At 40.4% G+C, this 25,165-nt stretch overlaps 1 protein-coding gene across 1 annotated transcript in view; it reads left to right on the plus strand.

Moving 5' to 3' along the window:
- Window positions 1-25,165, plus strand: part of cntln (centlein, centrosomal protein) — a 503,405-nt gene that overhangs the window by 240,167 nt on the left and 238,073 nt on the right. Inside the window, exons 11-12 of the mRNA XM_039758210.1 lie at window positions 3,966-4,091; window positions 11,960-12,081. Coding sequence (XP_039614144.1) covers window positions 3,966-4,091; window positions 11,960-12,081 — 248 coding nt within the window. The remainder of the gene's footprint in view (window positions 1-3,965; window positions 4,092-11,959; window positions 12,082-25,165) is intronic.

Raw genomic sequence — 25,165 nt, forward strand, 5'->3', positions numbered from 1 at the left:
AATAACTAGTATGAAACTACAGGGAGATTTACTCTAAAGGGGCCCCGAATATTCAGTAATAACTCTCGCCAGGATCTAAACAACGTGCAATGTGCTCCTCAGTATATGGAGCTTCGAACAAGCCAGGTTGCCCCTGTGTCGGAGTGATGAGGTAGGCTCTGGACAGCATTGGCAACGTTTAACCTCCGTTTGCAACTTGCATACCCGCCCATGCCCCTTCACTCAGTCACTCGACTTCTCATCAGGATCGTTGTATATACAGTATTGAGCAGTGTGTCTTCATGGTGCAAACCTATTGGGTCACCAGTTCGTTTAAGTGAAGTCAGAATCAACTGGATGATCGTGAGTTAATGGAAGGTTACTTCCAGCAAGATGGAGCAACGTGTCACACATCGGCAAGGAGCATGGCAGAAATTGAGTCCTCCTTCGGCAAAACAGGGTAATTTCAAAGGGGCTTTGGCCACCACGGTCGCCAAATCTGACACCACCAGACTTCTTCCTTTGGGGTATGCTCAAAGGAAAAGTCTAACGGAACAAGCCTTGCACTGTGGAAGATTTGAAGGAAAACATCCCTCATGAAATTGCTGCTATTCCCCCTGAGATGCTTGTTAATACGTTCAGGAACATGGAGCGCCGCATCAAAATGTGTCTGGCAGAAAGTGGAAACCACTTCCAACATTGTATGTAATGCAGTCAATTACACGTACATCACTTCTACAATTACTACAATTGCTTCACCCTATAGGAAGTTACAGCAGAATATTTGGGGCCTCTTTAGGTGAATCTCCCTGTATTTAACATACATGAAACCCAGTTCATTACTTTAGTGTCAAATAACAACATATATTTTCCTAGTGAAACCCTGAATAGACACATATATCACAGCCACATGGGTATGGACGGGCATCCCAGCCTGAAGAGAGGATAGTTCCTTACCCCGGACAGAAGGCTCTTAACAGTCAAATATGCAGCCCAGCCAGGGAGGAGAAGGAGATCAAACCCGGAAGGATAGACCAGAAGGGATGGACGGACAGCCCACTGAAAAGGGAAGATATCACTGGGGGCTTTTTACTCCTCCAGCCCGCTAGATGGCAGCAGCCGCGGATGATTGTGCCCAGCAAGGCATGCCAGGAGATGTAGTCTGGCATAGTAGACCTACTGGGGTCACTGGGTGACACAAGAGGGTGCTGTAGGGAAACAAGCTCCCTGTTATAATGGACTTTCACGTGATCCGGAATGCCTTCTATCGGGCAGTGGCCCTGGCACCAGAAGTACTCCCAGGTCCTTAATAAAAGGGATCGCACTCCCTTAAACAGCTAAGTCGGAGCTGGGAGAACGTGGGGCAACACTCGGTTGGATGAGAGCAGGTGGTTGTGGCGAGAGAGAAGAAGAGAATCTTGGGCTTACTTTGACTTTGTGTTATATTTTGCTACTTTTCTTAATTAATGTGTGTAATAAACACACTGTTATTTGAACCCAGGACTCTTAGTGTATTCGTGTTGGGGTTTGGGGCTCACTGATGCCTTGCTTTGTATCACAATCCCCATAAATAGAATAGAAATTGAGAATATTTTCTCTCACAATGGGAAATGCCATGTGTGGCACAAACCCAATGCTTCCCATCACCCTTAGAACACTCTTCCCACTGTGACGAAAGGTGGTGGCACATTGTGGGGACAGGTAAACTGGTCAGGATTGAAGGAAAGGTGGATGGCACTAACTACAGGGCAATTCTTGAGGAAAACCAGTTTGAGTCTGTCAGAGATTTGTAAACATCCTGCTAAAGTGGCACTGGAGGAGGTTAAAGGGAAGCATTGAAATGTCTTTTAATGCCTCAATCCAAGTAAGAATCTGGCATAAATTGAAGATGGCTGGACACCAAATGCAACCCATTGGACATGAAGGAGTTGGAGCAGTTTGGCCTTGAGGAATGGGTGAACATCTCAGTGGTGATGTGTTCTAAGCTAATAGAGATTTACCAGGAGATGTGCAGCTGGAATTATAGCACAAGGGGGCTCTACAGCAGGGTTGTCCAATGCGTCGATCGAGATCGACTGGTAGATCACAAAGGTAGTGCAGGTAGATGCATTCAAAAAAGATTCTTTTTTACCGTTAGTCTCTCATATATCCTCCCTATGGCATTTGCCACTTGATTGACATACAGGGCGGCCAGTCTGAGATCTCTTTTCGTCTAACACACTGGTCATCCCGCACACACACGATCAAATGCGCGAGCTACTGCAAAACTCTGGCTGTGATCTAGTTAGCCTTCCAATTTATATCGACTAAAGAAGGGATTTAAAAAAAAAATGTTTGGGGCGGGTATGGGCTGAATGTGGAACTGGAAGAGGATTTTTTTTCTCACAATGTCACAAGCGAAGTGCGTTTGTCTGATCTGTCAATCTATCATTGCTATTCCAAAGAAGGAAAATGTGGAAAGGCACTTTCACACTGTTCATAAAAACTACGAAACTGACGTCCTTCCAAAAAGCGATCTGAGAAAGAGAAAGGAGAGGGAACTAAAATCACAGTTAATCGGACAGCCGTCATTTTTCACTCGACTGAATTCAAAAGCTCCTAGACTGCATTATTCGGCTCTACTTATTTATGCGGGTCAGCCTTTTCCCACATGAAGATTATTAAATCCAAATACTGTAGTGACCATAAATGTATTGCATTGTTATTGTGCCATAAAGGTTATTCAGTTATGCAAGGTATGACAACATATACTGTATTTTATGTATAAAGTATACTCAGCATATATAATTTTTAATGTAGGTAGATCATTTTGACCTGGTCATTTTAAAAGTAGCTTACAAGCCGAAAAAGTGTGGGCACCCCTGGTCTACAGAGTACTGATGTTCAGGGGTGAATACTTATGCATGCTCAGGATTTTTTTTTTTGTGTCAATTATTGTTTGAACCACAATAAAAACTATTTTGCACCTTCAAAGTGGTAGGCATGTTGTATTAATCAAATGTTGCTAACCCCCCAAAAATCTATTTGAATCCCAGGTTGTAATGCGACAAAAAGGACAAACACTGAAGGGGATGAATACTTTCACAAGGCACTGTATATCTTGTATAAAAGCAACAATCTTCCTTTCCTTGCATTCTCATGGATCATTTAATCAAAGGCATCTTTAAGTGTTTGTTGGGCATTTTTTACATTATGCTATTTGTGTGACACTTTAAATGTTTTTATTTGACCATTGGTTACATTGGTGTCATTCTTATGCTATTCGTGTCATGCTTTAAATGCCTTTTAGAAGTGTGGCCATGACACATGGAGTTCTGAGCCTGTATTCCGAGGATTTATAATTCACTTACCTAAATTAGTAATAAAAGGCAAAGCATTTACAAAGTGGCTGAAACCTTTCCCTTTAATGGTTGCTGATGATCTTCTTTACTTGCTTCATGAACAATTATCTAGTTTTGAGAGCATAACTCTGCCTACTTCCAAGTTTCATTACGTTTATAGACCATCTGGTTTGAACATGATCCGTAATGCTGCCTGTTATATTTATATTCTTGTAGCATATTGTTCCTTCTGCTTTACAATGTGTTTAAGTATTTCAAAGAAAGGGAAATCATTTCCCAATTGTTTCCAGTTGTCCTATCAAGTGTAACCTTGGACCCTCATAGAGCAATTAGACGAGCCTCGTTCCCCTCCTTTGTAATGAGGTTTCTTGCATTTCTGAATCTATAACCCTTTAGTCTTCCCTAATGGGACATCATTATTGTGAAAGAAACAATGTAAATGTAAATGAATATACTCATTAGCAAGTCACAGAGAAACCTTTAGTGGTAGCACCGTGGTAATTCTACTTGTTATTCCTTTGGTATTCTATACAGGATTTTTATAATTCATTATTAGTATTCTCAATTACTTGTACTTTAATTTTGCATGCTTTTCATAATACACTGTTCAAACTTGTTCAAGCATGCCCTGGTTTTATTCTCCAGGATTCACCTGTGAAGCGCTCAAGGTCTCTGTCCCCAAAGAGCTGTGCCGGTGAGCTGGAGGAATTGAAAAGGCTCCGAAAATACAAAAATAAAATCCAGAACTTAGAAGAACTTGTCAAGTTAAAGGTGAATATGAGTTATTATTTAATACGTATCTGTCTGATTTTCTGTGCCATGCTACTGCTGTTCCCAGTTTACCTTGGCCTTTTTTTGTATTCTTTTAGTTGGCTGTATGTGTCAGATTTCATATAGCCCCATTATCACTGAAATGAAAATATGATAGTAGGCAATGTCGAGCCCACTAAAATATGAATATGAGCCACATCTGAATTTCACACAGTGGAAGGCTCCTGCATAACATTTTCATTTATAGCCGTTTCAGATGCAGTTTAATGTTCTGCCAGAATATATTATAACTTTGCAGACATGCAGCTGGTGCAGTGTGTAAGCGTACGGTACGTACTTTGAACCCTTCACAAGTTGGCTTCATGGTACAATTCTCTCATTAATTGTTTTGTCAAGGTGTCTTGGATAATGCGCTTTTGCCACTGAGCAGTTTTAGTGCATTGCAAAACCTTGACAATGATTAGTCAATCAGTTAACTTAGCAATCTGCTGTATAATAAAACACTACGGGGTGAGTGTGTGTGTGTGTGTGTGTGTGTGTCCACTACCTCAGAGCAATCTGATTGGTCAGTTTGGTTTTGGTGATGCAATGAAAGAGAAAACCTTGAATGTGAGACGCACGAGGAGGAGTAAATACATCCATCTCTCTTTATAACGTCCTACTTCATCTGTAGAAGATGTCAGGATTAATAGACAATAGATGGCATTATGCATATTACTTTGTTGTCTACACCTGTCCCTCATGCTTTGAGGCTTGTCGTGCTGACACTGTTTTATGTATTAGATTTATGTGTTTATTGATCTATTAGCATTATGTGGTATAGCATGGGCATCTCATAAACAATATATTGGTATTAAAAATTATAATTAGGTGGATGACGTCGAGGAAGAGTGGGTGTACCAGCAGGTCACAACTTTTAATCCAAATGTAAATACATCCAAACAAATACCTTATAGAGAAGGAAACAGAAATAAACTAAAAAGGAGTCTTTGTGACGTCTTTAATGGGAATCAATGGGGTCATCTTTAGGGGCTCCATGCTGTTTGCAACTCAGGTCTGATTTGAGAAACCATTATCTGGGGCATTCTTTCTGTTATAGTCCTCCAGCCATTAGGGGCAGATTCCATTGCCCTCAGTGGGAATCTTCTTGCTGCTGTGGGTGACAGAAGAGACCAGAATGGTAGCAACTGCGCCCCCTCTTGTCACGGGGTGGTATCACTTTACTCCGATAAACATGAAAGGTGGTTGTAGCTTCTGGTGAGTAAAGTAGGATCAAGCATGGGTCAAATGCGTGCCCGAAAGAAATCTCTCAGTGCAAAAGTTTATTGTAAAAGATTTAGTGAAAATTCAAAGCAATCAATTCACACAAGAATAAAGACAAAAGGTTGTTAAACAAGTAGAATAAATGTCTCTTCTCTAAACTTAGCTTTTCTTGTGAAACTTCAGTTGTTTCGAAACTTGTAGATGCTTTACTTTGCTTTCAGTATGCTCTAAATGTACGCCACTGTACGTTCAATAGAGCACGTTGCATTTCCTACTATTAAGTACATTAAGGCACGGTTTAAAACTGCCCTCCATGCCTTACACTTGGCAAGACAGGTCACTAACTGAGACTAAGCAATGGTCAGAGATATAAGAAATAGTTAGAATGTACCAATTCAATTCAGCTTATGGGGTTATAAGAGCCTCCCATAGACTATGCACTAATATATAAGGAAATATTTGATATAATTTAAATAACTAGCAAATGGCTCCTACAGTGGTCCTCTGACATGCATATGTGACCATCCATGCTTGCGTTTCAGCTCAGAGGGTGACAGCATGGTGATCAAGAAGTAAAACAAAAAATTTATCAAAAATGTATGTGTGTGTGTGTGTATATATTTATATATTTACACTAGGGGGCTCCTCGCTTTGCTCGCCCACCCCCTGGTTTGGTTTTCCAGATATACAATTTAAAGAGATTGTTATTTTCATGGTAATTGTTACATATGCATTATTTTCACTTTTACTTTAAAGCTTATCTAAAAATAATACTTGCCATTTAATTCCGGCCCTGGGCTTGGTTAAATCTTTCTTGCAGGATGTATAACGCTGCTCTTGTTGTGAAATGGGATATGGGCTGCTGAACACACGTTAAGGTGATGCTGTCGGATCATCTGCTGTCTTTTTGCTGCTGCTGCTGCTGGCGAGCTGCGTGTTCATTTTGTTCCGCTGCACGTCGATCATTTTAAAACCTGTACAGCAGCTGTCCTTGTGCCACTTCGTGTCTCTGCCACTCACAATGTGAAGAGGTGGCTGAACGCACACTAAGAAGTTGCAGTCGGATCATCTGCTGTCTTGTTTCTGCTGGCGAGCTGCATTTTCTGTTTGTCGTGCTTTACGTCGTTCATTTCAAAGCCTGTACAGCAGCTGTCCTTTTGCCACTTTGCGTCTCTGATGCTCGCGTTTTGCTAGTGCTGCACACATGCTAAGGAGAAGCGCTTGGATCATCTGCTGTCTTGCTGCTGTCAAGCTGCGTGTTCTTCTTGTCTGTGTTTTAAGAGCTGGGTGCACCAGAAGTGTGTCTGCCAAAAGCATTCCAACAACTGCTTGGTTAGATGCCCGTAAACTTGTTTTAAATGTGGTCTCACTGCCTTGTCTCACATGACGTTAAAGTGTCTCTCGCGGGACATCAAATTGTCTTCATGTGACGTTAAAGTGTCTCTCTCAGGATGTCAAATTGTCTTCCAGGAAGATCACATCTCATTTCCCTCCCAGGATTTATTTTTTATAATATAAAGATATATATACACACACTGTTCAAAAAAAAATTATGGAATCACTTAAACATTCCAGTCTGACACCAAATAAATGGAGCTTCAGGGATATCAATCTGTGCAGTTAGGAAGCAGAAGTGATTGTGAAAGTGACAACAGGGACACTGGAGAGGCCACAGCAAGACACCTCCCCAGCAAAGAAATGGTGGCCACAGACGATTGCTCTCTCCTTATCCTCCCTGACTGATTCTTCTCTCGTATTGCAATTTTGCAAGTGTCCTTGTGACTTGGGAGTTGGTGAGTGATTATCATTACTGTGCTTTGTGATCGTTTTGAATATTCTGACCATTTTGCTTTGTTTTGACTTGGCCTTGGATTTGGTATTGGGACTTGGTTTGCTTTGGATTGCCTTTATCGTGTCATGCGACACTTTTTATCTTTTTGTGCTGCACATAAGTAGTGGACGTAGAAGTTGTTGTATATGGATCCACGACTCCGAAAAAGATGGCCGATTTTTAATAAATAAATAATGGGCTCACGCTGGGGAGTGGAGCAGGTGAGAGCGATCGTCTGAGAAGACAGATCATCTCCGGGTTGGTGCGAGGCACTCAGCTGACCATGCGTTGCCTTGCCTTGCCGGCTGGCACGTGCCGATGGTCTTTTACATTATCAGCCCTGGGATGGCAATCAGGCAATCACACCTGCAACTGCTCCCCTTCATATAAAAGGAGAGCGCAAGGGATTGATGGGGGGAGAAAGAAAGGGGTTAAACAAATGAAAGAGACGCAAGCAGGAAGACGGGAGAGAGAAAGAGCCAGGGCAGGTGCAAGAGAGAGTGAACCAGGAGGCTGGTAGCTGTGAGGAAAACACCTCAATGAATCGGGTGGCCTATTCTCAGGGGTTGTTGTGGAGGATCATTCCAGCTGAGCTTGCCACAGAAGTCCGGGAAGGCAGCAGGTGTTGGGGAAGGCTTAGATTGGGAGCCCCATTGTGAGCGCCATGGCCTTTTGGGACCCAAGCATTGGGTCTGGATTCGGGAGCCTTGTTGAAGCCATAGGAGCAGCAGGGACCAGACCAGTAGAAGGATGGTGGCTCCTGTCGGATAGCTGTCTCCTTGGCTACAAGGTCGGGTTAAGATAAGTTGAGGAGATGGCTGGTTTATAAAGACAATTTTAACCTCGTTTTAATGGCTTTATTTATTCTGATTTGAACCTCCACTAACAATTGGATGGATTATTTATTTAATGAAAATTTTGCAGTGCACTTTGGACACTCTTTGGATTTGTTTGTTTTTTAATAATGGCACTGAGCACTGTTTCACCATCTCCTTGCTTCATGTTGTGTCCTCATTTGCTTGGCTCATCCCTCTGAAACGTTAACAGTGGTGGTGGGTTCAAGAGGCTCCCTGTGGGCCCTGGTAGCGAGGATGGCCAACCCGCACCATCACAGATGCGCATCCTGTTCCACGGTTAAACATTCCACATTGTGCAGAAAGCTTTCTATGGATTTTGGCCCAAGATAGACCTTAAGCCCAGAAAAAATGGATTGCAGTGTACTGCTTTGGTACAAACGGAGCCTGAGGTGGTCGTGTTAAGAGAAACTGCCTGATCAGCATTGAAACCTTACCACTGTGACCACAGACGTAGTGTGTTTCCATGTGTTAGTGGGGCAAGTTATACAGCCAAGGCAAACAGAATTACCACAAAAGTGCAGATCTTTTTTGACTTTCCTTCGTATATCCAGACTTTTTTTTTTTAAGACACCCTCAAGTCCAAATTGTTGTTCTTTGCTTTGTTTCGTGTTCAGCGGGACTCAATAATTCGTCAACAAATCGTAAAGCTTTTCCTTACACAGTTTAATTTGTTTCAGGAGGTGTCGCACAATATTTTTGTTAAAGAAAAGTTGCTTTGTGACCAGAGGCTGCCCATTTATTGTTATTTTTTTTTTTGCAATATTTTAATGAAAACAAAAATGCTGCCTTGTTCAAGTCTTTTATGTCACATTTTCACAAATTGAGGTTACTCATTATAAATGCTTATTTTACATTTTATTTTGTGATTGTCTTACATAGTGTTAGTTCATTATATTTATACATTTTCCCTTTAACTTTATTTCAGGCTTTTTTGATTATTATTCATATAACATATTTCTGGCATTTTTTTCCAATAGCATTTTCAAATAAACACCTTCAGTCCAAACCAGAATGTTTGTTTCTTAATAGCTGCAACATAACTGGCATCCTCTGTGAATATCCAACAGTAAATCTATACTTGTCACATTGCTTATTGTGGTGTTTGTTCTTTTGTCCTTGTTAATAATAACAGGGTTCAGAGCTTACATTTCGTTCTCACCAGGCCAACAGTGTCATATCAGCAGTAAACAAGCTCTTGCTTTTCACCAGTCAACAGCATTCCATCCCTGGCCAGTGAAGCAGAAACCTGTCCTGCCTTTGCTTGCCTATTTAATATGGTATCTGTTAAGGTCAGAATAATTTTTGTTGTCAGGAAAATCTATATATTCACCTTAGGTCCCATGCAATTTTGGAATTTTAATGGCTACTAGGATGCCCTAATATTCCCTAACACATCAGTGTGTTCCTCATATAACAGTAAGGCCTGCTGGGAGAAGTAAGTGTAAAGAAACCAACTGTTTCCTTCGATCGTTTATTGCACCTTTTTAATGTTACTGAGGTGGCTTTAGTATAATACGCATGGGCAGGCAGCGCTCCTCACTAACCTTGGAAACTACATAAGTAAATATATATATATATATATATATATATATATATATATATATATATATAAAGAGGAAAATTGTATCAAAAGACTAGGGCATGTAAAGGATGGGAAGTTAATTACTATGTAACAGTCTTGGAGCAGGGGTTGGCTTGGGGTCCATAAGTCCACTATTTGCAATTCAAATAAATATTCAAAATCCTTAAAGATTTTATATGTGAAGTCTGAAATTGTTTTTCTTTTCTCTCTTCTCTCACTGTGGTTCATGTAATACTCACCCATCTTTTACTGCCTGGTGTTTACTTTTCTATCTATCTATCTATCTATCTATCTATCTATCTATCTATCTATCTATCTATCTATCTATCTATCTATCTATCTATCTATCTATTATATAGTGCATTTCATATCTATCTATCTATCTATCTATCTATCTATCTATCTATCTATCTATCTATCTATCAAAATCCAACGTATGTCTGTTTGCTTTTCCATACTTAATGGATTTAAATCGGGTTTTTTTTCTATAATTTGCTTGAACATTCCGGTTGATTTTGCAACTTCTCTCATCACACTAAGTATCATAGTACGTTTGCGGTACAGATTTATTTATCGGTCTGCCTTTCGCCATATGTTGGAGCGTACCTTGCCGCAACTTACTAGTGATACCCATTTGTTCAGCAGACATTATCATCTCATCTCATTATCATAAGGAGTAACTTTTGATGTTTTTGAGAGAGAGAGAGAGAGAGAGATCAGAGCTACATGTGTTTTAGAGGCTTGGTGCTGATTGGCAGAGATATCACAGCCACGTGCTTTTCTCCCCACAGGGCAGACTCTCTCCTGTCAGGTTGAACACTCAGATACTTATTTTTTTGTTTTTATTATTGACTTTTAAAGTTTGTCCTGTTTCACTACTACATGGGCTCAGCTCGTATGTGTGTAAGAGAAACACAAATAAACATAAAGAGTTAGAGCACCCACAAGCAAAGCCCATATAATTGAATACAAACACAAAGTATACACGCGTTATGAAGGAAAAAAAAGTCTTCAGTGACACCAGTGACTGCTCCAAGATGGCAACACTTCGGTTAAGTACAGGCCAGACAGGAAGAGACAGGTCCAGGTGCACATACACTAGAAAGGGTGTCAAAGGTGGTAAGGCTAAAAATCATCTGGTCTGTAGAGGGAAGAGAAAAGGCATTAGTGTAGAGCGACACCCTGCGGATTGGCGAGGAATTACAACCACCAGAGCCTTTAAACTGTCCTCAAGACTCATGTGTGACAAAGTAAATATATTGTAAGTTCCCTAAGGGATGGATTGGCATATCAACTGGGCTTAATGGTGATTACTGGCCCGGTTAGAAGGCTGTAATGGATGGACACTTCACAGTAGATGGAGGATGGTGCTTAATTAGCTATCACTAACATTGTTTTCTCCTTCTCTCCTTGCAGCACTGAGAAACTGCCCAGTCAGGGCAACTGACCCCACCCTTTCTGGTACCCCATCCATAATAACGCTGGCTTCCCAGAAGGAGGCAGCATTTTGACAAGTGCGACCCACTGGATCGAGCCCCCAAGTAAAATGAGCCTAGTGTTTGTTTTGTTTATTTTTATTACTTATTAAACAGGATGACCCGGTTGGCTCTCCAATTTTTTTCTTCTAACAACCGGTCATTCCCATACCTGGACACACATCACATAAAATAAAATAATACATTAATATTAGTATTATTGATTGTTTGTTAATGTAAGCACATACTATTTCTTTAATATTTACAGTAAAATAAATTTTGGTAAAAAAAAAATATAATAATTATAATGTATGGGATCTTTTCAAGCTGTTCTCCCCTTCACTGCTCCATTAGTTATTCAGCAGATCTGGACATCGCCTCACAGCTTGTATGTATTTACAGTGTTGTTGTTGCAAACCCACGTAGAGTTCTAGCCAACAATTCTTGAGCTCGCACTCATTTTCTCACTTCTTGATTTCCTTTCTGATTTCTGTTTCCTTTTTTTAACTTTTTTCAAACCCAAACCCCCCCCCCTTTATATTCATGGACTTGCCACACCACATTAACGGCAATCACCTCATTGAGGCGAGTGTATGTGTGTGCTGGCGCTGGTTAAACAGCGTGGTCAATCAAAGAAAACCTAAAAACAATAAGTAAATGACATCACAGAAATATCCCACTGTGAGTGATAAGCCCTACCACAGGTATTTGGGCTCAAGTATTATTTGCAAATTTTGATATTTGTTGGGGTCTTCTGCTGCTAACCTTAGTGAATGTCAAGATGTGACTGTAACTTCTTGCATTTTATATTCAGTAGTAACTAAGAATTGAAAAACTTGTTTGTTTTTTTCTTTTATTAGAATGAGGAGAACAAAGAACTACGACAAGTTAATGAAAGACGCCAAGAGCGTTTGCACCTGCTCCAGACAAACTTCAGGACTCTTAAGGAACAACTCAAAGAGGTCGACGAAAGCCACAGCAAGTGAGTTTGGAATTTTAATATTACTCAGAAACATGTCTAGAGGTCTGATTACGCTTATGATGCATAGTTTTAGTAAATTTAGTTCCAGTGAAGTGCTTATACAGGCATATTGCTGTTGGTATAAAGAAGCCCCCGTAGTGTTTCTTGACCCACTTCTGCGGAATGATTTGTTGCTTGAAAGTCCTTTGCTCATAATGGCACTCAGTTTTGTCTTCATTCTCTCCTCCACTACGACCTCCAGGGGGTCCAGAGTGTATCCCATAACTGAGCCTGTCCTTTTAATGATTTTGTCGATTCGGTGGGCCTCTCCTGAAGTAATCTTATGAGCACACCACACTGGCCATCCCAGAGTTGAAGAAAATGTGAAGGATGTCACTTCCCATATTAAGCAAATGCAGTCTCCCAAGATAAAACAGCCTGCTCTGCCCTTTCTTTTATAGTTCCTGTGTGTTCCGAGACCAGTTCAACCTGTCAATGATGTAGACCCCCAAGTACCTGTAGGAGTGGACCATCTCTACACCCACTCCTTGAATAGTGACCGGACACTTAGGCTCTTTGATGCAACAAAAGTCAATAACCAATTCCCTGGTTGTGCTGATGTTAAGTTACAGACTATTCTCAGAGTTCTTCACTTGACTCCTCTCCTCTGTCTCATCCCCTCATCAATACACCCTGTAAGTGCAGAATCATCTGAGGATTTCTGCAAGTGGCACGTCCTGCTGTTATATTTTTAATCACTGAGAGGCGGACAGAGTTAAGAGTGAATGAAGATTCTACTTTCACTTTATGTCTGCCATGACTTGGGACATCGCAGTACCACAATTTTTGTATTCAACACCAATGCAAGTGCAATTTCACAATACTTAATACTTACTTGATAACACAGCAAAAACAAAAATCCCATGCAATGGCTTTTTATTAATAGTACCTTCATTACTCAATTAAACAATATTGTGCCTCTTTGTATAATGCAATATCTCTTTATATATAAAATCCAAAGTCTGTCTGTATGTCTGTCTGTTTTTCACGAGAGAACTACTTAACGGATTTTAGATTTTTGTTTTTTTTCTATAGCTAGGGGGCTTTGCCCCCTGCTCGCTTCGCTTGCCAACCCACATTTTTGTTTTTCCGGATACACACTTTTAAGATTTTTTTTTCTTTGAATTGTTACTATTTCATTAGTTTCCCTTTTATTTCAGAACTTCTGTAAAAACAATATTTGGAATCTTTTGAGTCCCAACGTGCTGAATCTCTTTAATGAGGTCAGTGAGACGTGTGTTTAATGATTTTGTACCATAATTCAGGATAGCTTTCTCTGTTTGGAATTTCAGTACAGTCAAAATGATCGACATCATCAGCAGTTTTTTTTTAAAAGTAACCAATAAATGCAAGAGGTAAACTCCATTTTTGTTTGCGCTCCTGCGATCTTTACTTTCTTTTTTTTATACTTTCTAATTTTTCTACTTTCATATCCATTAACTTTTTGCACATGTGTATCACGCCAACTATTTTTTTTTTTTTTTTGAGCCTTTAGAATTCAACTGCTTTCATAAACTCTAACCTGTTCTGCATGTGTATAGTGCCAACGTCCGGAATGCTTTTTATTCAATTCCACTTGTTCTGGGCTGATAATTACTTACCTTTTTTTCTAAATTTGCACCTAGATTCTTCTTTTTCTTTTTTTCTCTCCAACGCTTTTGAGTCTGTTTTCTTCATGCTGCTTTCTTCTTCGCTTTGTCGTTTCATTTATAACGTATTGTCCTTATACACTTTATATGCGCTGAGAGCCCTGGATCTGTGTGTGCTCAAAGCCAAAACACGACTGAGTGTGTTCAAGTTGCTGGCTGCCCTTGCTATTTATTTGGAAGTAGGGCGTGTCTTGCAAGAATCTCTTGTTCTACATCATCGCGAGACGGTCCTGAGTTAATCTCTTGGCACAAAGTCTCATGTTTAAGGTCCCCGGGAGACGCTCTGTGGCCAATCTCTCTAGTCTCACAGGTCTTTTAAGTGTCTTCCGTGATCTTAACATGAAGATCATGTATCGTAGACCTACTGTTTCTCCCCAGGATTTTTTTTTTTTTTATAATAGAGAGATTTGCTTGAACATTCCGGTTGATTTTGCGACTTCTGTTATCGCGCTAAGAATCAGAGTTTGCTTAAGGGAACAATTAATTTGCACTAATCTGAGACAGAGGCTGCGGGCCAAGGAGAGGGGGAAGCTTGATGTCAGGAGTGGGGAGCCAGGCAGGCCCTCCTCACTCATGCTCCAGTCACGGAGCGTGCCTTGCCTCCACTTAGCAAGAGAACGACAGAACTACTTAACGGTTTTAGGCTGGGTTTTTTTCTATAATTTCTTTGAACATTCCGGTTGATTTTGTGACTTCTGTCATCATCAAGTATCATAGTTCGCTTGCAGGAGTGATAATATTCGCACTAATCTGAGACAGAGGCTGTGGGTCGAGGGATGGAGGTCTGGAACCCCTACAGATTTTATTTTTTTCTCCAGCCTTTGGAGTTTTTTGTTTTTCTGTCCACCCTGGCCATCGGACCTTACTCTTATTCTATGTTAATTAATGTTGACTTATGTTTATTTTTTATTGTGTCTTCTATTTTTGTATTCATTTTGTAAAGCACTTTGAGCTACATTTTTTTGTATGAATATGTGCTATATAAATAAATGTTGATTGATTGATTGAGTGGGGAACTGGGCGGGATCCTCCTCACTCACATGCCAGCCTCCGTTCAACCCCGTCTTCCTCTGGCCACGTGTTGGATTGTATCTTGTCTCTGCTTGGCTAATGATACTCATTTGTTTATTGATTTTTAAAGTTTGTCCTGTTTCACTGTTACGTGGGTGGAGTGTGTTATAGTGGGTCCACAGCTCATGTCAAAGGCCACTTTTTAAATAAATAATCGCCACACTTGCGGCTTATCGAGGGGTCGTGGTGGTGTGTGGCTGAGGCGGTTCCTGGGGAATTCGTGATGCAGGCGTTTCTCACCTAAGTTCGCGGGTGAGAAACTGTCCACATCCATAATTGTTCCCGGGAGCTGCTGATTGCCGCAGTTGTCACGCCCCAGTTATAAATAGACACCAGAGGCGGCTGGGGGAGAGAAAGAGAAAGAAAAGGAAAGAACGGAAGGTTGCAATAGAAGAAGGCGGCAGGAAGTAGCGAGGAGAAAGCCGGTGCGTGAGTTCGAGAGCGAGCGAAGGCTCACGTGCAGCTGGACTGTGAGCCCCAGTGGGGTGTCAGGCTGAAACCTAGGGCAGTTGGTAGTGGTCGCTCCCGCTGAGCATTTTATGGAGGAGTGAGAGTGACTGGAAGAAGGACGGGTGGCCGCATAAGGCAGAGAAGGCAGCGGGAGTTGGGAGGCTTTGGTGACGAATTCCCCAACGTGAGCGTCCTTGCCGTTGGGGGGAAGCCAAGTCTCGGTCTGGAGGTAGCGGAACTGAAGCCAGGGATCGGGAAGCCACCAGACCAGTCAAATGGAGATAAGGTCAGCTGCAGGAAGGCCGACTCCCCTGTTGATACTGTTGAGAAGCAGGGGAGCCACCAGGTAAAAGAAGGCACCAGGCTTTGTTTTTCAAAGAGACTGCTTCCAGCTGTAGTTTTAACCTTGTTGTTTTTTTAAAGAGTTTTTTTTTCTATTGGATTTTGACCTCCACCCACTACCATGACGTATTTTTTATAACACTGCACCATTATTTGGACACTTTGTTTTTGTTGTTGTTTTAATAAAAACTTTTGCCCCATTCCCTTGCTTTATTTGTTGGGCCTCACTGCCAAGCTCATCGGTGACATTACCGACGGTGTTGGGTTCAGGGCTCCCAGAAGCTGAATGGGAGCATAAAGTGAACCCGCACATCGTCACATGGAGCCGCAGGGAGACAGCTAGTAAAATATAAATACTAGTAGTATTCCTTCCATGAGAACCCTGAATGCAATGATAGGTAGAATGCCTGGAGGGGGCTGGGTGGTCTCATGGCCTGGGACCCCTGCCGATTTTATTTTTTTCTCCAGCCGTCTGGAGTTTTTTTTTTGTTTTTTCTGTCCTCCCTGGCCATCGGACCTTACTTTTATTCTAAGTTAATTAGTGTTCTCTTATTGTAATTCTTACTTTGTCGTTTTTCTCTTTCTTCATCATGTAAAGCACTTTGAGGTACGTTATTTTTATGAGAATGTGCTATAGAAATAAATGTTGTTGTTGTAGTAACAACAACTTTCAAATGCTGGTATATCCATCCAGTAGTATGTAGTCTAGCATAGGCATTCATGAATATCAATATACAGTGCAGGGCTTAAATTTTAATGTGTGATAGACATTGGGATTCCTCCAGCGTAACAACAAATGGGGTGAATTTTATAATCTGATGGGGGATTTCAACATAGGGGTCATCGTGGACTAATTGATTTATCTTATGCGCAAGTTCCAAATTTATTCTTTGGAATTTTCTCTCCAGTAGCTGAAAAACACTGTTTAACATCAATACACAAAATGCAATAAATCTGTACTGTTGAATTTGTGAATTCTGAGACAATGTGGACAAACCCTTTAAAGTAGATTTCATAACAACATGCTTTTAAAATGTGGTTTGTCAGAGAGTCCCTCGGTTAGGTTTGTTACATTTGCTATTGAAAGTTTTATAATACTTTTATTTGTCACTGTAGCTGGTTAAAAAAACTTACTAAAGAGTAATATTTATCAGAAGTGACAAACCGATTCAATTCTCAAATGTCACAAAATCCTAGAGCTTTAATCGTACAAATCCCCCCATTTGTTTTTGTTATTTACGTTAATCCAAACTTTAATTTCCTGTGCGAATTGCAACGCATTCGTTTTACCTTAATTCGCTGTTTTGTTGCTGCCATAATACCGCCTTTGCTGTGCTCTTTTTTAACTTATATGAGCGACCAGACTTTGTTATTAGTTAGCCTGAGTACAAATCCAGAATTAGAATATCAAGCGGACTCGCAGTGTAACAGGTAGACGTCATGACGATCAAGGATCAGAGGGGCATCTGGCTCTGATGTTGGTAAATGAACAGATGTGGTGATGCTGGGCCTTGAGCGGATACACCCAGGTGCAGGCCGCAGCCCTAACCTTTAGCACTTCTTTCCTTTAATGAGGTCGAAGCTGTGCTTTTCCCTCCCATGCTGGTCCTCATGGGCTCCGATTTTCTTTTGTTGCTGCTATTCATTTTAGTGTAGGTTCTGTTGTGTTATGGGATGGTAGGCCGGGGGAATGGGGAGGCTAAGCTTGGCATCATTTTTTCATTGCAGTTCCCATCAGAATGGCTAACGTTCCCCTTTAAAATGTTTGTTTTGTATTTCAATAAAGATTTGATACAAAAATGCATATATATGATTTACAATGCCCCCCAGGGACAAAGGCACTTTTTTTTTCCTTGATTTTCCTCTCTGTTCCACAGTAGAAAAGTACAAATCAAACAATGCAGACTTTCATTTAAAGGTGTTTGCAGACATTTCGGTCTCACCATGTAGAAATGACAACTCATTTTCTATGGGGCACCATAATGTCACAGGTGTTTGTGTTTCCTCATGTGTATTTAATGGCATCATAAGATACCTTGGCCTGCCTTCTACCCTTTGGAGTCTGTAGTTGCCATTATTCAACCTGAGGACAAGAGCTGTGCCAATGATAGTCAAGGAAGACATTATGAGGCTGGAAATTGGAGTCATCGGTGAAACTTTAGGATGACCGGAATCAACTGTCTAGAATATCATGAGGAAGAAAGAACAGTGTGGTGAGCTCAGTAATCACAAAGGGACTGGTGAGCCAAGGAGGACCTCTACTGCTGATGGGTCAAGAAAAAGCCCCAAATATCTGCATGACAGGCCAGAAACAGTCTTCAGGGAGCCAATGTGTGTGTGTCAGAGACAACTATCAGCAGAAGACTTCTTGAATAGAAACACAGAGGCCACACTGCAAGATACAGACCACTATTTAGCAACAAAAACAAGATGGCCAGATTATAGTTTGTGGAAAGGGGCTTCAAAGAGCCTGCAGAATTCTGGGAAAAGGTGTTGTGGACAGACGAGACAAAGATGAACCTCATCAGAGTGATGGCAAGAGCAAAGTGTGGAGACAACAACGGACTGCCCAAGATCCAAAGCAGACCACCTCATCTGTTAAACATGGCAGTGTCCTGGTAATGTTATGGCTTTGCCATGTATATCTGCCACAGGTCCTGGCACACTTCTCTTCACTGATGATGTAAATGCTGATGGTAACGGCACAGTAAATTCTAAGGTGTGTGGAAACATCTGATCTGCCCAAGTTCCTATAAATGTCTCTAAACTCACTGGACGGCACTTCATCCTCCAAGAAGATAATGAGCCAAACATACTGCTGAGGCCACGCAGGAGATTTGCAAAGCTAAACAAATTAAAATTCTGAAATTTTAAAATTAAAGTGCAATTTAGCAGGCATTCAATATGCTGAAGAGAAAACACAAGGGTCAAGACCCCCAGACAAGCAGGAGCTGGAGATGGCTGCATTGTCAGAGCATCACCATAGAAGATCTTCAGCACTTGTGAATTGCAGACTTCAGGCAGTCATTGCATGCTGGGATATGTGACAAAGTCCTAAATATGATGACAGCTTAAATGGACCTGCCATTGCTGTATCTCCAATATTATGGTGCTCTGAAATGGGGGGACCATGTAGAAAAAGTGGTGTGTGACTGAAATGCATGCAAATCCCTTTAAATGAAAGTCTGCAATGTGCACTTTAATCACGACTTTTGATTTGTAATTTTAAACTCTGGAGAAGAGGAGGAAATCAAGGAAAAATGTGTCTTTGTGTCACACGTTTGCAAACGTTACTGTATGTGTGGTCACCCTTCACTGTTTAGAGACGTTCTGTTCATACTGAATTTATATCCATTCAGAAACACATCAAGTGACACACAAATCAAAGGTGCAGAACCTGCTGATTTACATTTTTCTTGCACTGGAGTCCTGGCTGGTTAAGTTGCTTGCTTAGGGTCATGTGGTGTTATTTTATATATTGTAAGAATTATTTCATAGGTTTATGGACTGGATATTTCTAGGAATTTAATTTTAAAAAAGTAATTTACATCGATACATGTGATAATTTATGAGTTCAAAGGGAAATTTTAAAATAATTTTTTATCTAAGGCGTCTTGCACATTTAACATTTTATAACAACTGGACGGTTTTCGTGTGAATTCTCCATTTGTATTGTTTAACTTTGACATGTTGTTTATGTTTTTTTGATTTTCCACAAATGAGATTGATAGTTGCAGAGAGGTCTGGATGCTTCCTAGCGTATTATTTCTGCCAGCGTCTTTTTCTTTTGGGACTGCAGGTTTCCAGGTTTGCACCGTTTCAGCATGATTTTTGGCCAAAGTCTGAGAAGACGTTCTAATTAGGCAATTACTAGAGAAAGAGAGAATTGACTGTTGCAGTGCTCTGTATTTATGCTTTGGAAGAAGTATTCATTTTTTGGTTAATTTAATTCAATTTTGGTTTAGTTTTGCATAGTACTTTATACTGAGTGCAGGCGCAGAACACTGTGAAAAGTTCTTGGACAAACTACAAGAATAAATTTTATAGCTTTACGAAGTATAGAATTAGTAAACATAAAGGCTCAGATTTGTTAAAACATAGAAACCAAAGTAGAAACTGATTAATCAACAATATCTGTCCATTTATTAGTTAAGTTTCTTCTTATATTGCATCATTTACTCTGGACATTCTCAGAACATGATGTTATATGACAAATATCATATAGTTAACCATAACACCATTTTCTACACTGTTTATTTTCAAATATATATTTTCAGATATATTTCTGCAGATGGGCATTGATGTGTTTTGATGTTGTTACACACTTCCTAGTTCTTAAGTATCCTAGTGAGAAGTCAAGCAAAATGACACCTTTTATTGGCTAACTAAAACGGTTACAATATGCAAGCTTTCGAGGCAACTCAGGCCCCTTCTTCAGGCGAGCTTATGCCCCAAAAGCTTGCATATTGTAATCTTTTTAGTTAGCCATTAAAAGGTGTCATTTTGCTTGACTTCTCACTACATTCATAATGGCTAACATGGTACAACACCCTAGTACTTAAGTATCCCAAAAATTGTTTGTAAATAAACTGGTGACCATGGAGTGGAAGACACAACTCTAATTACACAAAGGATTTCTGTGCCACAACACAATGCTCTCTGATGGCCAATTCGATTTTCTACGCCGTGGTGTGCTAGGCTGATAACATTACTGAGTTAATAAGTTAATTAGAAGGGCAGGCTCAGTTATAGGACACACTCCGGACCCCCTGGAGGCCGTAGAGGAGAGAATTAAAACAAAACTAAAAGTGCCATTATGAACATTGCTGCACATCCTCTACATGACACTCCAACGCTGAGGACTTTAAGCCAGCAAATCAATCAACAGAAGCACAACTGGGGGTATTTTATACCAACAGCAATACACCTGTATAGCACCTCACTGGGACTGGAACTGCCAAGTCAGAAGATCTCTCTCTTGTTCATTTCCTTTCTTTTTAGTCATTCTGGTGTCTGTTCAGACCAAAGTGTATGTGTGTATGTTTATTTTTCTAACACTTTGAGTTTATTTATTTATAGACACTGACTCATGTCTGGTCGTGGCTGCCGTTTATTAAATATTGACTATCTATCTATCTATCTATCTATCTATCTATCTATCTATCTATCTATCTATCTATCTATCTATTATATAGTGCCTTTCATATCTATCTATCTATCTATCTATCTATCTATCTATCTATCTATCTATCTATCTATCTATCTATCTATCTATCTATCATAGTGTCTTTCATATCTATGATATAGCACCCTTCCTACCTATCTATCTTGTCTGTCAGTTGCTGTGTTATATATAGCATCATTTTGTTGTTTTCATTTTGGACAATCAAGCATTGGCGGATTATTTTTCAGGAAAGATAAACATATAACAAAGGAAAACTCATCCTTGAAGGTGAAAGACTGCACAAATGCGTTTCTAAACGGGTGAATGTATTCCTCCATTGTAAATTGCATATGCTTGGTACCTATGACAGCAGACATTGGTGATACAAGGGAAAGGTTGCAATGGTGTCAAAGATCTTCTATTTTGTAAGACAGTGACAGTGCACTTGAGTGAAATATTTCCACAAGCCTTCATTAACTCTTGGCTTAGATTACTGCAACTCTTCTTTCAGTTTTCAAGCCAAAGGCTCTTTTTTATTGTATTCCAAATTTGGAATTTTTATTGCATCTTTTTTGGCTGTTGCCATTATCTAATCTGTTGTCCATAAAGGTTTCCTTTCTTTGGTGCCACTTGGAACAAATGACTGTGGACAACATCGTAAGCAAACCAGATGTATTGTGTTAATGGCCAGCAATGATAAAATAATGCTAGAGATGCATTTATTTTCAAAATATCTAATAGAGTTCAGATCTGCAGACAGTTAAGAGTGTATCTTTGCAGACCCCTAATTGCAAGGCAGGGACAAAACCGGAATGGGATGCTAGTATGTCAAAGGACATGCTGTTTGCTATGGAGTAAATTTACAGCCACCTCCTAAACTAGTAGGCAACACAGGTAGTAGCTGTAAGCATCCCAGGTAGCCTACAAAACTGGATCTCTAGTTGGTCGCCCAGCCGGAGACAAAGAGTAAAGATGAGAGGAGAAAGCTCCACGTGGAGAGAAGTCATCAGTGGAGTCCCTCGGGGGTCTGTCCTTGGACCATTACTTTTCGAATTTATATGAATGATATTACTTCTGGTATAGTTTAGTAAACTTGTAAAATTCACAGATTCTATTAAAATTGGAGGGACGGCAGACAAGGAGGAGGCACCAAAAACAATTCAAGGAGACCTGGATAAGCTTTACACCTGGGCAAACAATTGAAAAATGTAGTTGAATGTAGAAAAGTGCTACACATGGGTCAAGGAACATCAAGATTCAAGATGGGAGACACTGAGCTACAGGAAGCAACTTCTGGCAATGATTTAAAGGTTTATGTTGACACAACATTTTAATCAACTCAGTAATGTGCAGAAGTGATCAAAAAGTGAAATACAATGTTAGGTAGGATCAAAATAACTGTTGAATATAAGTCAAGAGATGTTAGGCTCAAACTGTATAATGTATTAGTGAAACACCACATCTGGAGTCCTGTGTGCAGTTCTGCTCACCACAATACAAGAAAGACATAGCAGAACTTGAAGCTGTGCAGAGGAGAGCAACCAAGCAAAAGAAGATTAAGACGCGACAAGAGTGAAGTGTTTAAAATTATGAAGGGAATTAGTCCAGTGGATCGAGACGGTGACTTTAAAATGAGTTCATCAAGAACACGGGGACACAGTTGGAAACTTGTGAAGGGGAAATTTCACACAAACATTAGGAAGTTTTTCTATACACAGAGAATCACAGACACTCAGAAAAAGCAACCAAGTAGTGTGGTAGACAGTAAGACTTTAGGGACCTTCAAAACTCGACTTGATGTTTTTGTAGAAGAGTTAAATGGATAGGACTGGCTAGCTTTGTTTGGCTCAATGGCCAGTTCTCGTCTAGATTGTTCTAATGTGACCAGGAACACCTGAGGACTTAAGTAAAGTACCCACCTACCTACCAACCAACCAACTAACCAACTAACTAACTAACTAACTAACTAACTAACTAACTAACTTGGGCAACCTTGTTAATAGTCATTATTTTCCTGTATAAATCGTTGGTTGTTACGATAAAAAATGTCACTTAAATATATCATATAGGAGACACACACAGTGATATTTGAGAAGTAAAATGAAGTTTATTGGATTTACAGAAAGTGTGCAATAATTGTTCAAACAAAATCAGGCAGGTGCATAAATTTGGGCACCACAAAAAAGAAATGAAATCAATATTTAGTAGATCCGCCTTTTGCAGAAATTACAGCCTCTAAACGCTTCCTGTAGGTTCCAATGAGAGTCTGGATTGTGGTTGAAGGTATTTTGGACCATTCCTCTTTACAAAACATCTCTAGTTCATTCAGGTTTGATGGCTTCCAAGCATGGACAGCTCTCTTTAACTCACACCACAGATTTTCAATTATATTCAGGTCTGGGGACTGAGATGGCCATTCTAGAACGTTGTACTTGTTCCTCTGCATGAATGCCTTAGTGGATTTTCAGCAGTGGTTCGGGTCGTTGTCTTGTTGAAAGATCCAGCCCCGGCGCAGCTTCAGCTTTGTCACTGATTCCTGGACATTGGTCTCCAGAATCTGCTGATACTGAGTGGAATCCATGCGTCCCTCAACTTTGACAAGATTCCCAGTCCCTGCACTGGCCACACAGCTCCACAGAATGATGGAACCACCACCATATTTTACTGTAGGTAGCAGGTGTTTTTCTTGGAATGCTGTGTTCTTTTTCCTCCATGCATAACGCCCCTTGTTATGCCCAAATAACTCATTTTAGTTTCATCAGTCCACAGCACCTTATTCCAAAATGAAGCTGACTTGTCCAAATGTGCTTGAGCAGACCTCAAGCGGCTCTGTTTGTGCTGTGGTTTCCTCTGCCTCACTCTCGCATACAGCATCTCCTTGTGTAAAGTGTGCCGAATGGTTGAACGATGCACAGTGACTCCATCTGCTGCAAGATGATGTTGTAGGTCTTTGGTGTTGGTCTGTGGGTTGACTCTGACTGTTCTCACCATTCGCCGCTTCTGTCTATCCGAAATCTTTCTTGGTCTGCCACTTCGAGCCTTAACTTGAACTGAGCCGGTGGTCTTCCATTTCCTCAATATGTTCCTAACTGTGGAAACAGACAGCTTCAATCTCTGGGACAGCTTTCTGTATCCTTCTACTAAACCATGATGGTGAACAATCTTTGTCTTCAGGTCATTTGAGAGTTGTTTTGTGACCCCCATGTTGCTACTCTTCAGAGAAAATTAAAGGAGGAGGGAAACTTACAATTGACCCCCTTAAATACTCGGATTCACTTGTGTATGTAGGTCAGGGGTCACTGAGCTTACCAAGCCAATTTGACTTCCAATAATTAGTTTGAAAAGTTTGGGAATCAATAAAATGACAACGGTGCCCAAATTTATGCACCTGCCTGATTTTGTTTGAACAATTATTGCACACTATCTAATCTATCTAATATATAGTGCTCTATCTATCTATCCTATCTATCCTATCTATCTATCTATCTATCTATCTATCTATCTATCTATCTATCTATCTATCTATCTATCTATCTATCAATTGAACCCACAGACTACAGAAAGCATCTACAATGGGTTGTTGGGCGTCACAGATGTTGCTGCAGGTCTCAGTACTGTTATTACAGTATTCAATAATGTTATAAAGATCATTTAAAGTAGATTAATTCAATGTTGATTTCAGATTTCTACAAATCACAATGATGTATTGGAATCAAAGCCTAAAATTATAACTGCCTCTTTTTAATATAAACCAATGGTACTTATGAGAAGAATTTAGGAGTCATCATGAACTCAATAGTATCAACTGCCAGTGTTCAGATGCCATTAAGTTATATAGCGCCCTGATGTGTGGAGTACAAGTCACAGGAGGTTCTGCTCAAGCTTTATAACACAATGGTGAGGCCTCATCTGGAATACTGGGTGCAGTTTTGGTCTCAAGGCTGCAATAAGGATAGAGCAGCACTAGAAAATGTCCAGAAAAGAGCAACTAGGCTGATTTCAGGACTACAGGGTGTGGTGTAGCGGGTCAACAGCTCAAATTGAAAAGGCCAGTTTTAAATAGATAATCACTGCACTCATGGCCTAAAGAAGTGTGGCCAGAGTGGTTCCCAGGTGTTTCGTGATGCAGGTGGTCCTCGCTTAAATGCACAGGTGAGGAGTCGTCCATATCAGTAATTGATGCCGGGAGCTGCTGAATGCCACACCTAATCCACGTCCCCGTAATATATAGTAGAAGCGCGAGGCTGATAGGGGTCAGAAAAAAGGAAAGAATGGGAACGGAGGTTAAGGAAGAAGTCGCCAATAGAAAGAAGAAAGTTTTAAGACTGCTTCCAGCCGTTATCATTTTAACCTCATTTTAAAAGGATGT

This window comes from Polypterus senegalus, chromosome 7 (genome assembly GCF_016835505.1).
Source record: "Polypterus senegalus isolate Bchr_013 chromosome 7, ASM1683550v1, whole genome shotgun sequence".
Lineage (NCBI taxonomy): Eukaryota > Metazoa > Chordata > Cladistia > Polypteriformes > Polypteridae > Polypterus > Polypterus senegalus.